The sequence below is a fragment of the Poecilia formosa genome, unplaced genomic scaffold (assembly GCF_000485575.1).
Source record: "Poecilia formosa unplaced genomic scaffold, Poecilia_formosa-5.1.2 Scaffold37, whole genome shotgun sequence".
Classification (NCBI taxonomy): Eukaryota; Metazoa; Chordata; class Actinopteri; order Cyprinodontiformes; family Poeciliidae; genus Poecilia; species Poecilia formosa.
Window position 1 is genome coordinate 202,063 of NW_006799976.1, and position 13,982 is coordinate 216,044.

General features: G+C 40.1%; 1 protein-coding gene across 1 annotated transcript in view; it reads right to left on the minus strand.

The window, feature by feature from the left end:
- Positions 1-3,701: 3,701 nt before the first annotated feature.
- LOC103137033 (uncharacterized protein P19A11.02c-like) overlaps positions 3,702-13,982 on the minus strand; it is a 12,920-nt gene continuing 2,639 nt past the window's right edge. Inside the window, exons 2-4 of the mRNA XM_007550543.2 lie at positions 7,361-7,975; positions 6,125-6,276; positions 3,702-5,046 (exon numbers count right to left, since the gene is read on the minus strand). Of these exons, the coding sequence (XP_007550605.1) occupies positions 5,002-5,046; positions 6,125-6,276; positions 7,361-7,975 (812 nt within the window). The 3' untranslated portion in view covers positions 3,702-5,001. The remainder of the gene's footprint in view (positions 5,047-6,124; positions 6,277-7,360; positions 7,976-13,982) is intronic.

Below are 13,982 nucleotides of genomic sequence, written 5' to 3' on the forward strand. Positions count from 1 at the left end.
TGTGACAGTATAGTATGTGAGATAATCTGTGAAAAATCTATTTCCTTTGCCTTCTCCCAGTCAGTGGTAGGAGGCGGGTTTTAACGCTGTCAATCACAGTCTCACGTGGCTGCTCATCCTATCCTGCAGCTAGCATAGCCTGTTGTAAATGCTCAGTCTAGTTAGCATAGCTACCAATGACGGCAGATAAACGGTTTTCCTGTAACAACAAGTTGTTTCTCCACCATTAGCACATTTAGCAGTGAAAGAATGAGGTTGATTGACAGCACTAAGACCCTCCTCCTGGTTCTGATTGGTTGTTTTGGCCGGAACATTGTATTACTTTATCCAGCAATAGTAGTTCAGGGAGGAGGTGGAGAAGATAGATCTTTTCACAGATTATTTGTCTCATAGCAAACTGTCACAACATGATGACAGCTGTCATCATGTTGTTTAATAAAAACTTTATTTTTATTAAAGTTATGTACTGCAGCTTGAATGAAATGCAAAAACATAGCAGTTTTTGAGAAGTCTGGATTGTTTTATGTATATTTAGCATGTTGCCTATGACTGTTGCTCCTGGGGAGAGACATTTCAGTAAGCTAAAGCTAATAATAATAAAAAATTAGGCAACCTATTTACATACAGTATGCAGACTGTTGCAATGAAAATTCACTAGCAGTAAATATTATGCTAGTCTCAGTATTGGACCAAAGAAAGCAAGTTGCCAGCCTTTAAAATTGCAATGCTTTTGATGGTTCAAATATACTCAAAAAATTGTAACATTAGTTGCGCCGGGGGGTCCGATTTTATTTTTTGTCATGGGGCCCACGATTCCTGGCAGCGCCTCTGGTTAACGATAAAGCACGGGAAACAGTGGGTTTGTTTTTTTTTTGTTTTGTTTTTTTACAATATTTCAATGTAAAGCCACACTAACAGCACTGTTGTAATAGCTGCCGTAGCTTCTACTCACATGCGGCACCGACTACAAAAAATTACAGGTCCTGACGGACAGGCTGATTGCTAAACCGCATTGTTTGATTTTTTTTTGGGAGACGACTAAAAAGCCAGTTCTGATTATAGCTTGCTAGGGCGAAGTGGTGCTTTGATGTGGGCAACTTTGCTCAGGGCAACCGTGGGATCTGTATTGAGACAACTGATCCCTGGTCGTTTGCAAAGTAAAAAAGAAAGTCCAAATTGCCCTAAAGTGCTGTCTTTATTTGATCAGAAGATAAGATGCAGCTATGCTCAATAATTAACACACAGGCAGCCTTTTAATAGTCTATACATTAAAGAATCACAGACTTGGCCTTAAAGTTCTGGGTATCATGGATGGCACAATGCTAGAATCCATTACTCTGCCACGCTGGGCAGAGTAATGGATTTTTAATGGGCATCTTATCCTCCCATGGTGCACTCTCCAGCCCAGGAGGAATCCAGTGAGCGATGCTTTTTGGCTGCCGTTAAACTGACCAAAGTGGAGGGGGAAAGAAATCAAAAACCATTATCGATATTAAGGAGCAAGCAATCTCTGCCTACATGAGACAGATGACGCGCTCTTCTTCGTGCCGTCATGTCTGCCGCGAGTTGTTCTGTCAGGTTGGCACACACACATCCATCCTGTGTGTTGCTCAAGAGGACGGTTTTCCTGTGTGCTGCATCCATTGAATCTAACACACACACACACACACACACACACACACACACACCTGTTTGTGTTGCTATCTTTGTGGGGACTTTCCATTGACTTCCATTCATTTCTACAGCCTAAACCTTACCTTTATCCTTTTCCTAACCCTAACCATCACATACCTAACCCTAACCCTATCCCAAACTCAATTCATACCTTAGCCCTAATTCTGTCCCCTGACCCAAAAACAGGGTTTCCCCTTGTGGGGACCGGGCTCCGGTCCCCACAAGGAGCAATTGGTCCCCCCAACGTAGTATATGTCAGAAAAATCGTCCCCACAAGGTATTACAAACAAACGCACACACACGCTGCGTGTAATAAAACAAAGTTGGAACATTTCAACTCAATGCAAAACGTAACACTTTACCAAATTTCCGTTTTGTACAGCATTTACAAAGACGCTATTTCATCAACCACACTTCCTGCTAAAGATGATTTACATAACATGAACTCACACTGAAACGTTTTGTCCAATCCAGCCTTAAATATAAACAGCTTATTATTTTTTTTTTTTTTTTACAAAATCACCAGTGGCCCAGTATCAGCAACAATCACTTGAAAACAAAAGATGCTTTTTCTTTATTTAAAGGGGAGGTATTATCTGTTTTCCAGCCACATAGTGTCATTTTAAAGCACTATTAAGTAATTATGTCACTTTCAGTTGTTACAAAAATACTGCATACATCAAATGTACATCAAAGAAATGTGACTTTGCAATTTAGCACATTTGTCTCTTTAAGAAGCTCCTGCTCTTCCCAAAACTCTGCTTTTAAGCAGGCCAACACAACAACGTTCCTCTTTCAAGCATTCACAAACTTTCGCGGAAGAGGTGGACTGAGAAATAGTTCATATAACAAGCCCAGCAGATATGCTCTTCCACCAGGTGTTTGCTTGATAGTTGTTTGTGGCTAGTCTGGAGGAGCTGAGGCAATGGTCAATTAAAATTTGTTGGATTGGATTTCTCTACCACTTCCAGGATTATTTTATAATTCTGCAATAAAAGATTATTTTGTTTTGAGGCATTTTAAAACATCTAAACCAGTACTGCATTCACCACCCTCGTTTTGCAGCAAATATTGTTTGAAACCACAATTTAAAAAAAAAGTCATATTTTGTCTGAAGTTCCATGATGACTCATGAATAAAACCCATTTTCTTGACATTTTATGTTAATCTGCCCTTTATTGTTCAGTGTGCCTTGTGTGAAACAGAGCACTGATGCATGCAGGGACTCTCTGTGCGCGTTTTGTGTTTTCGCCCACAGTAAACGTCTGTTTCCGAGAAAAACAAGAGATCGACTTTTGTGTTCCGGCATGTACGAATAGACGCTTTCACAGAGTTTCTGTTGGCTGAAGTCAGAAGTTGTTATGGCAGACATCTGACACGGGAGAAAAAACATTTTTAATCATAAAAAAAAGCAATCTGTGACTTACAAATGGCAGAAATATTCATTTAACACATGTCATGATGACATTGATCCATGAATGATTTGCTGTGGGCTTTAAAGACCTGCAGCCTCAGCCACACAGAGACCATTTCTGTCATTGAGATGCTGAAAAAATCAACTAACATCAGGAAAACGTAACATTGCTTTATGAATATGTACTATTTAAAACAAATGCGTGTAACTTGCACATTCAACATTTCTGCTGTGTTTTAATTGAATCAGTGGTTCCTGCAGACATACAATGACACAAAAACTGAGTTCAAACTCGTTGGGTTTGATTCCACATCGGATCTAGGCATGGCTCAGTACGACTTTCTCTGTGACAACCTAGAATTAAAACAGTCTCATGAAATGTCACACCTGAATTCAAAATCAGTTTATAACATCATCCAAGTGCCAGGTGGATGGATGTCTGTCCTTTAGCTTTCAACCTACGACCGTTTGTGTTTGTGGTTACCAGAAATGTTTACCAGATGCAAAAAAGTCTTATTGTAAGCGAGGGAAATGTGCTGTAGTCTTCTTTCAGCAAGGCGACTGGCATTGTGAAGCAATAGGTGGGGGAGGGGAATGGGACACTGCAGCAGTATCAAGTTACCAGCACTTTCTCTGATACTTTATTATAAAACTTTCAGATCCATAAGGTAATAGGAACCAAGTGATGTGAAGTACAGATGTCATACAGATAACCAGCCCATGCCTAACTGGAGACAATGCACATCTTCACTCTTTTCATTTGAATATTTGCATAAAATATGGCTTATGTACAGTAAAAATCTACAAAATACTTCTGAACGTAAAACAACGTCTTGCCAAGTGGCTCCACTTATTCTAAATTTGTGCTGAATTTGAATGGAGACTTCTTCGCCCTTTATATGTTGGCAATCAGCATCAGTAGTATGTGCAATGCTAGCAATAAGCGTCCGACCTTTATTTTCCATCGGTGCCGACTGAAGACATGCAGCAAGTGAACGGCGCGGTTTCATTACTTTGGCTGGGTGTTAACATGATAATTGCTAAAATCTGGAAACTAATTTTGTTCATCCGGCAAACAAATTGAGAAATCAAAGGTCTTTTCACTGAAATGTGTAAGGCACTCTGGACTAAATGCCTGAGAACAACAGAACCTTCAACAATCAAACACTAAATAATCCCTGCCATGCCTGCAACTCCTCACTGGTACGCAACTGACAGACACAAATCTATTAACGCTTAAAACAAAAAAAAAAAACCCAACAACAACAACAAAAACCCACTTAAAAGCACAATGTCGATAATCTATTTACAAAATCCATTTTCCAAATTCCCCGGAATCTAAATTTCTCTCTGTTTTCCCTAATCACTTACCCCTGAAAAGTAAAGTGCAAATTTCTTAACAGAAAAATCAGAAGGTTTCTTCCTCCCTCCCTACTTTTCCTCTCTGTACCGACTTAAACCCAACGAAGCGTCACGATCGCCCCAGCCTGGGTCTGAGCGTCACTGACTGACGGCACCGAAAGCAGTTTCCTTCTGCTTTACCTTTTATCAACCACTTGAAGGGCAAAACAATATTTACAACCTCAAACTTTATATGTACAGAAGTGAACAAAGGCTTTTTTCCCCCCCAGTTTGAAAAAAAGAAAAGAAAAACAAAATCACACACCAAACACGGATCACTTTCCAAAGGGATTCCTCCTGGCTGATTCATCGTTAAGCTTCCATTTAAATTAGGTCCGTGTCAGCTAAGCGTCCAGATAATCTGGGTAAGTAAAAGCAATCCAGACATACACTTACTGCTACCCATGTGTATTTCTGTTTGGTGCTAATTAAGAAGATCCGGTTCAACAACCACAGCATTACTGTCCTGGTTTCAAGAGTAGAAAAGACTTTGGTTGGGCCTCCACACCCCTTCAGTAGGTGTACATGGACAGGGGCGTTTCCTCCATCATGTCGTCCTACAGAAGAAAGAAACAAAACAATAATAATCACATTACTGGACAGATTGGTTACTGATATGACCTGAGAATACCCAGCTCATAAACTGACATAAAGAGAGGAAAAAAGGTGATATATTGGGAATTTAAACTGTTTGAGACTCTGGGAATCCTTGTAACAGTGGAGCTATGCCTCAGGGGAGAAAAAAAAACGTTTAAGAGAGTATTGCCTGGATACACAGCGCCTTTTTCCACCAATAAAAATGTAAATAGTGTGGCTTTCAAATGCATTCTTCCTCCTAAACTCGGACACTCCAAAATAGCATACGGTGCAAACACAGCAAACGTAGAGGGCACTTGTCAGAGTCAATGTGAGGAGAGTTGGTGTTAGCATGCCAAAAAGTATTAGCTAAGGAGCTATTAGACATGGTCTGCAAATTACCAAATACAACCATGCGATTATGTTTTAATCTGGTGGCTAAATAGTGTAAGCATATTAGCTAATGATAGAATAATAGCTGCTGTTAGTATAGCACACAATCTTAGCTTACATGCTATTTGCAGCCTGTTTGCTAATACTGTAGCTAGTGGCAGCATAGTTTTTGATTTGAGTAGCAGATAATATTTAGTCTTGATTTCAACATGCTAATGCTAACATGTTTGCTGTTATTAGCATTTTCTGAATAAAAGTCTGACGTTTAATGGTTTAAATAAAAGAAAAAAGGGTTATAAATTCCTTTTATGTTTAAAACAATCAAGCAAACAAAATAAAATTATTTTGTTACACTGTATGCCTCAAGTGTCAGGACACATTGACATTTCTTTGGGTATTTCCCTTCTTACTTTCATATTTGTGCACCACTGCCAGCTCGTTTCACTTGAAAGCCCCTTAAAAATATATTTAAATGTTGTGGTTTTTTAATACTTCTGTAAGGCGTTGCGTGAATATAAAACTTAAAAATGGCAACCACATTAGGAAGTGGAACAGTTTGGGACAGTAGGGGTGAATCAGGAGGCCCACCATATTTTTGTGTGAAATATCTGAGCTTGAAAACATCTGACAGACTCAGTGTTGCCTAAATGCAGGCAGCCGGTTTACCATTGGTAGGTCCTGCAGCCGGTGAAACCGTGGCCCGCTTTGTCTTCGGCGGAACTTGAGGAAGAGCAGCAGCGTGATGACGATGGCAGTGATGACGAACGCCGACACCAAGCCAACCAGAAGGGGGTCCAGTCCGGGAGAGTCATGAGAATCTGTCGGAGGGAGAAAATCAGTAAGGCACCATTTCTCTGTTTAATGCAATCGCATCGTCCGCCATGGCAGATTAATGTTTGCTTTCAGCTAACATGGTACAAATGTAAATGCCAGTTATTTGTTTTAATCTGTGATTGTAGCTAAATGCAGGCACTGTTTTAGCACTCAGAGTGCTTATTATGCATCTTTAGGCAGAAAAGTCAAACACGATGGGATGCTAAATTACACAGGCAAAATTTCCTAAAAATATTTTTGAAAACTATTATTTCCATTCCACTTCACTACAATATAACACTTTCTGTTGATTTATTTTTATTACATGAAACCCTAAAAACAGATTAGTGTTTCTGTTCTCCAATGTGATTAAACGTGAAAATGAATAAACAAATAATGAATATTCATCAGAAATTAAATAAACCTATGATTAAAATGTGGTTAAACAAAGTTCTCTCATTGATCTGGAAAGCATCTCAACATTTCTGTCTTGCTGTTTCCTAAAAGGATGTCGCCATGGAGCAATGTTTAATACACCTACAAGTTTTGTTTGACATACTCTGGTTAAACTAACAGTAACCACAAGGACCTGTTCCTCTGTTTAATGGAAAATGACAAAATCCCAAAGGCCTAATGAAACCACACAGCGACAAGAACAAGGCGAGAACTCTGACTGGAATAGATGCTCAACGGACAAGAAGCATTTCTTTTACTTCAATACCTATGGCCTAGATTAAATCCCCTACTGAAAGACAAAAGATGTCCAAACTGAGTATTCATATATCTGCAGCTGTAGATATACAAATCATCTGAAAGGCAGACAGTAGCAGGAAGATATACAAGACAGACAACTGAATGGTCAAAGCCTGGGTCTCGTGACGCCTCAGTCCCTTTCTCAAACAAACACATAATCATGTAGTGCTTGGTAGTGACGGCGCCTGAACAGGACGTCAACGGGACGTTTGTGTTTGTGAGTGAGGAGAGACGGGCTGGTGTGCGTTGGAAAACAAAGAACAACGCCGCTTTTGTCGCTTCAATTCACTCTGGGCTTCATCCAGGACAAAAGCTGGACACTTATTTTGTACTTACTGCTGCCCTGCATGGTGAGCTGTGATGAACTCCCTGAATGGGTGGAGGTGATGTTCAGCGGAGCCGTGGTGGTGACAGGGGAGGGTTTAGTTGTTGCATGGCTGGACTGATTAGTATTTGTGGACGGCTGAGAAATGGTGATGCCTCGAGACGACGTGGCGTTGGGCGCCGTGGCATTGGACGCCGTGGCATTGGACGCCGTGGCGTTGGGCGCCGTGGCGTTGGGCGCCGTGGCGTTGGGGGACGTGGCGTTGGGCGACGTGGCGTTGGGCACCGTGGCGTTGGGCGCCGTGGCGTTGGGCGCCGAGGTGTTGGGCGCCGCTGGAGTCATCGTGGCGACAGGCGTTGAGACGGGAGTGGGGGAGGAGGTTTTATTTTGATCGGAGCTGGTCGAAGGCGCAGAAGAGGGTGGAGCATCATGTAAAGCTGTGCTGTGATTCGATGATGGATGATTCGTATGTGGCGCGGATGTGGAGAAAGTTCCGGTCATGTTGGTTTTGTTGGTTCCAGGTTCAGTGGAAAGGTTGGAAGCAGCAGGGGCCACTGATGGCAGCTGAGTCACTGAGTTTCCACTCTTGGTCGGTTCAGGTTTCTGCACAGTCGATACATTAGCAGCTGCAGAAAGAAAAGAAAAATGTTATCAATTATGTACAGTTGTTTTCCTGCCAAGTTTCTTAATGGAGAGTTTGTGGCAAAAATAATAAATATCTTATTATTTTTTCATTTTCAGCTTAAGTAACAGAATGTATTTCATCTGCGAGATACTGTATCTATTTAGTTCTTTCCTCGCAAGCAAGAAAGATAGGAGGAAATCAATGAGGCAAAGAAAGCTCAACAATATCTCAGTTCAACACAATCGATTGTCTCAACTATAACAGGCCATTGACATCACTATTTTTTGCGGACAAATACGCTTTATAAGTGAGATTTTAAAATTGCTTAAAGTTACTGTTTTACTGGAAATTGCCGTCAGTGGCTCCTGCATGCGTCAGTCGTCACGATGTCCCGTTGCCTTAATTTGTTGTTGATTCCTTTAGCACTTTATTTGTTGAAGCATAAAAATGATGGCTTTCATAAAGGTTAAATTAAAATTTCTTGTAAAAGTTAGAACTCAGTGTTAAAAAGTCGAGAAGCTTAAGTTAAGAAAATACAAACAAATGTCAGCAGTAATGTCATTTCTGATTTTGGAAGTTGGGAACCGACTTAATACCTTACCTTTTTTGTTTTTTATGTGCTCTATAGTGTCACAGACATCAACTGTGTGCTACATTTTCCACTGAAGAAGTGTTGATGGAAATGCTTGTATGCAACGGCGGTTGAATAATGCCGCATCTGTTTAAATAAATAATTGAATATTTTTCTTCAGTGGGAAGAGACAATACACGGATGAAAATGGAATATCAAAATTAAAAAGGCAAATATGACTGCAGCTTCAATCATCGTATTAAGTATTGTGCGGATAGTAGGTGGCTGCCTGGTAGTGAAAACATCTGAAGTGTGAACCAACGTGAGTGTGTGAAAGACAGACGGAGGATAAGTGTGTGAATCCGTGGTGGGGGAAGGATCTCACTTCTACCTTTCTCACCCTCATGCGAAAAGTCTCACAGCATTTAATCACTTCTCTCTTCTCCCCCAGCAACACCTGAATCGCATCCTAACTAACTTTTACGACGTTGTCCACCGCTGTGATTCTCCAGACAACCTCCAGGCGTGGCTTCTGTCTCTCGGTCCAGCGTTCTGACCTTCTCTTTCCTCTACTTTTTAGGCAGCAAACTCTTTGCGACTGCAGGTGTTGCGTTTGTGTCACGTCTGGTAGCATTGTAACCTTTTCACAAGCGCCGCGACCCACTTCTGGACATGGAAAAACTGAGATAAGAACCATGCTAAAGATAGCCTCTCAACTCTGAAGCAGCTGCTCGTTTCCTGCTCCTTTAAAGTTCGTTGGGACTTCCGCGCTGATAAACTTTAAAGAGACAAAGACAATAGCCTCAAAATCTCGACTGGCACTGTACCAAAACAAATATGGATAGCGTATGGGTGCAAAATTCTTCCTTTTACTTGAGTTTAATGAACACAGAAGTGTTGCGGCTACAGTCCAGTTGAGCTGCTGCTAACACTGGCGTCGCTAGAAATCGAGCCAGTAGTTCATCCAAAATGGACGGAGACAAATAAGTCTTTTTTTTTTCTTGCCTAGCTAGTGCAAATCTGAAGTAACATACTAAGTTATGTGCACATTTCTGAGCCAGTGCGTGATGGAAAACAAAATGTCTGACGACCCAACCTTTCATTTTAAAGCCTTCCCCTGCAGATACAGATTCCCACTCATTCTGCTTTCTTTTTTAACAATTATAACAGGAGATATAAGAAGGCTGTTGGTCATTTTGCCTCTTTGCCGTCTTGTACTTTTGTAGTTTTGGGTTGTTTCATACCCAACCTTTCTGGGTACAAATAGGAGCCGTCTGTCGGTGGGGACGTTTCGACCTGACCTCTGCCAATAGCAGCTAGCAGAACAATTCTTATCAGTTTTGACAAAGTAATTTTTACATTCTCTACTCATGATGCACTAAAGAACATGAATAAGTCATTCAAGCAAATAATATCTATGAGGTTGTTTAGTTATTTTTGTTTTAGTAAAGTGTTATAATCCCTTGCATTTTATGAGTTGTTTGGGCTAATACGCGAAGAAAAGAATCAAAACTAAACCAAACTGGGTGCAATATAATCATGTTTTCAAAAATGATCAATTCTACGAGTTTTGAGTATTTTTTTTGGTTTTTTATTCTGAGAATTCATTTAAATACTTAAGGGAAATAAACACACGAGATGGTTCATTTACACACATAAAACGGCAGTAGGAAGGGGACAACAACTGTGAAGCTATTGATTTACTATTACTATTATTGGCATTTTAAAGACAAAATAATTATGATTTTCAGTCATGACTTTTATTCCCCACAGACCTATTTTACCTCTGACATTTCCATAAAGCTGCCAGTGTTTACAGAGCCACGTCAATCCATCAAACAGAGGTGGAAAGTTAAAAAGGAGAACCTTTGCTGCTCAGCCTTCCTGTTATCTGTTTTAGCTCTAGTTCACAGCAGCCAACAAGCTAGAAGAAGGAGTCATCCCTGAATGTGTTGTGGAAAATACCTCATCCTTTCAATCAACTTTGCACATCTCTATGCTTCCAATGGCTTTTTGTTAAACACTTCAATTATACTAAGAATTCACTTAGTAACAGCATAAACGCCGAAGGGAGCAGCCACCATGACCTGGAGGAGCTACAAGAGCTGTGGCTTATGACTTTTCTTTTTTTTTACTTTTCTTTTAAAAAACATTTGTGTAGTTGTGCGGTTGTTCTCATTTTACATCCAAATTACTGAAGGCATTTTCAGAAATATCCAATCAGACTTTCAGAGAAAGGAGCAACTTAAAGAGTACATGTGGAAATCTTTTCATTTAGCCCGAGGCGTTTCTTCATTTAAAGATGTTGCATCATAACTTGGGCTGTGTCTCGCTACTTTCTTTTCAGATAACTCCTTATCTTCCAAAACAAGCATGCCTTGCAGGAGATCTTCTTTAAGCTAGGTGCCAAGTCTTCGTCCATTTCCAACAACAATTTCTACCTGAGCTTTAACTTCCTGAAAGATGTATTGAGGTGTTTCTTCAATATTTCCACACCAGGTTTTTTTTGTTTGTTTTGTTTTTTCCCATGATGCCATCTATCTTGTGAAACACAGCAGCCCTGGAGCAAAACCCCAAATGACATCATGCTCCTCCCTCTGTACTCCACAGAGGGAGAAAGCATTTTAAAAAACTGTAATCTGCTTTTTTTTTTCTGGATTATTTCTTGCTGAGTGGCCTTTCTCCCCAAGTTGGTGCAGGACTAATTTCGCTATGGATTATTTATTCATCGCCAGATGTCCTGGAAGGCATGATTCCTGTTTAGACTTGTGTACAGGTGCTATAACAAAGAAAGTAAATGATACCCAAAGATAAACCAAGACTTTTGGAGGTCAACCGTTCTCTCTTTCTGACATCTTGTTTATCTTTTGATTTTTTTTCAACAAGCCGTTACCTTGAAATACATTCACAGGTTTGTCTCCTGTTATTTCAGATACTCTGTGCCATGTGTCTGGAAACCATAGCCTGGCCTGGGCTTTCAGAATCAGCTAAAGACAAAGTGGTCCTAAATGTTCTTTACACTGACCTAAAACAGGAAAATATATGTGTCCGATTTAATGTCAGAACCTGGGAGTATAATTATGTGTCTGTTTATAGAGTGAATGTAAATATCTGATTTTTCTGTGTACATACTTGTTTGGTAATATTCACAGTTTTCCACATTTTCTTGTGTTAATGCCTCATTCCAAACTGTATTGAATTATGTGTGAAATTCTGCACACAAATTCCCCATTGTGACAATGTCGACTGTTTATTTTTTTTCTGAGTATTTTGCAAACTTTTTAAAAATAGCAAACCAAGAAATCACATTAACGAAAGCATTCACAGCCTCTGATTAATTCTTTGTTGTTCAACCTTGGGCAGCAATTACAGCCTCGCGTCTTTGAACGCAACACCACTGGCTCAGTTCGGCTATCTTCAGCCAGGATTTTGAGGAAAGTGATTCATTTATTACAATTTGGAATAACCAAATGTGGAAAAAAGGAAGCAGCGAATCGTTTCCGGGCGTACTGCAGCTACAGTCTAATGTTTCATGTCACTGTATTCAAGGCTCCCTGCTGCTGCTGCCGCCAATAAGTAGTGTTTAGTAACTGAAGCACACTTATATCCTTTTAATGATGACCTTCGTGTCCCCTGTTTGCCCCATCTTTAACGTCTTCATCGCTATATACCCAAAGATCCATCTCTGTTCCTCCCTTTGATGCAAACCAGAGCGCTAATGTAATGTGGAGTCATTACCGTTCACTAACACACTACCCTGATGCCTTTCATTACCTCCACAATCATTCACACAGAACTCACTGGCAGAGAGAGAGAGAGAAAGAGAGGCCCTATTTGAACTCTGGATGATACCAGAACTGATACACTCATAAATAGACAGAGGTGGTTGCCTGGATAATGCAGCCCTTGTTCGCCTAAAGCTGCTTCGGTCAAACGCTGGACTAGGAGTCTGGCTTTTTTATATATATATATATATATATATATATATATGTTTATGTTTCTGTGTGTGTGAGCAGGAGGTGTATGAAGAGACTCGCTGTTCTCCACTTAAGCTCTTCCGTCTCTTAAGATATTAGAGCGTCTTACTCATGCACTCTCGGAGCAATGCAGCATGTGCCTGGGGAAATGTATTTCCCTCACTGCCTGCCAGTAAAACATACTCAGCGATCACTGCTGGGAAGAGGCTCCGTGCAAATTTACAGAGAAGACACAGGCAGGCCAGATACTGATATCAAGTTATAACAAGAACTTGTGTAGCTGTTGGCTCAAATGTTTCTACAATTTTGTGTCACACGTAAAATGCATCGAATCATCAGATAAAGACATCCTGAGGAAGTACAGAAGGCTTTGTATCTCCTTCATGTCATTGATAAAAAGAGAAAAGTGAAACTCTTTAACTCTTTGCCAACCTACACTTATGGGACAAAGTAACTGCTCATCAATAGTCATGAAGGAATTTTTTTTTTTTTTTTTTGGAAAGTGGAGTTCAGGTTTACTTTCAGATATTTCGAATCAAGAAACCACATAAACAGAGCCTGTCTGACAACATGAAGTAGGCTAGAAGGGCGAAAAAAGCAACACATCTGAAATCCAAAAAAAAAAAAAGATTAAAAAACTAAGTGATTGACATCTATCAGTCTAGAAAGGCTTACAAGGCCTTCTCCAAGTCTTTGGGGCTTCCACAATTCATGATTTCATTGTAGAAAGACGCAGAGCCAAAATGCCACCCATGATAGTTTTCCCCAGGGGAAAACCACTGCTTCCCAACAGCAGCCAAAAACCCATGTCACAGTTGCCAAAGGTATTTAGACAACTCTGAAGATTGTCAAGAAGATTTTCTGTGGAACTGAGGAGACAAAAGTGTAACTTCTTGGAACGTATGGGTCCCTTTATGTCTGCTGCCAAACTGAAGAGCGAGCCTGAAAAATGAGCATTAAACCAACTAGAAAACACAAAGGTGGTAGTATTCACTGCACTTCACTGCTTCAAAACCAGAACAAGAAAGAAAGAAAGAAAGAAAGAAAGAAAGAAAGAAAGAAAGAAAGAAAGAAAGAAAGAAAGAAAGAAAGAAAGAAAGAAAGAATACTAGCAAGTTCACCTCTATAAAAACAAAGTAAAGGGTTTGGAGTGGCCTAGTCAAAGTCTGGATTTAAATCTGAGATCTTGTCACGTAACCCTAAACAAACTGCTCATGTTTGAAAACCCTCCATTGTGGCTGAAATAAAACAATTCGGTAACACTTTATTTGAAGGGGGTTGAATAAAACTGTCATGACACTTTCATAAACATGACATAAAACCTGTCATGCACATGAATAAGCCTTCATGAATATTTATGACTGTTGTCAGAAAACGTCATTCGGTAAATTATGACACTTTTAATACAAAGTTGACATTATTCAAAATGTCTTTGTTATGACAACTTGACATTAACCAAG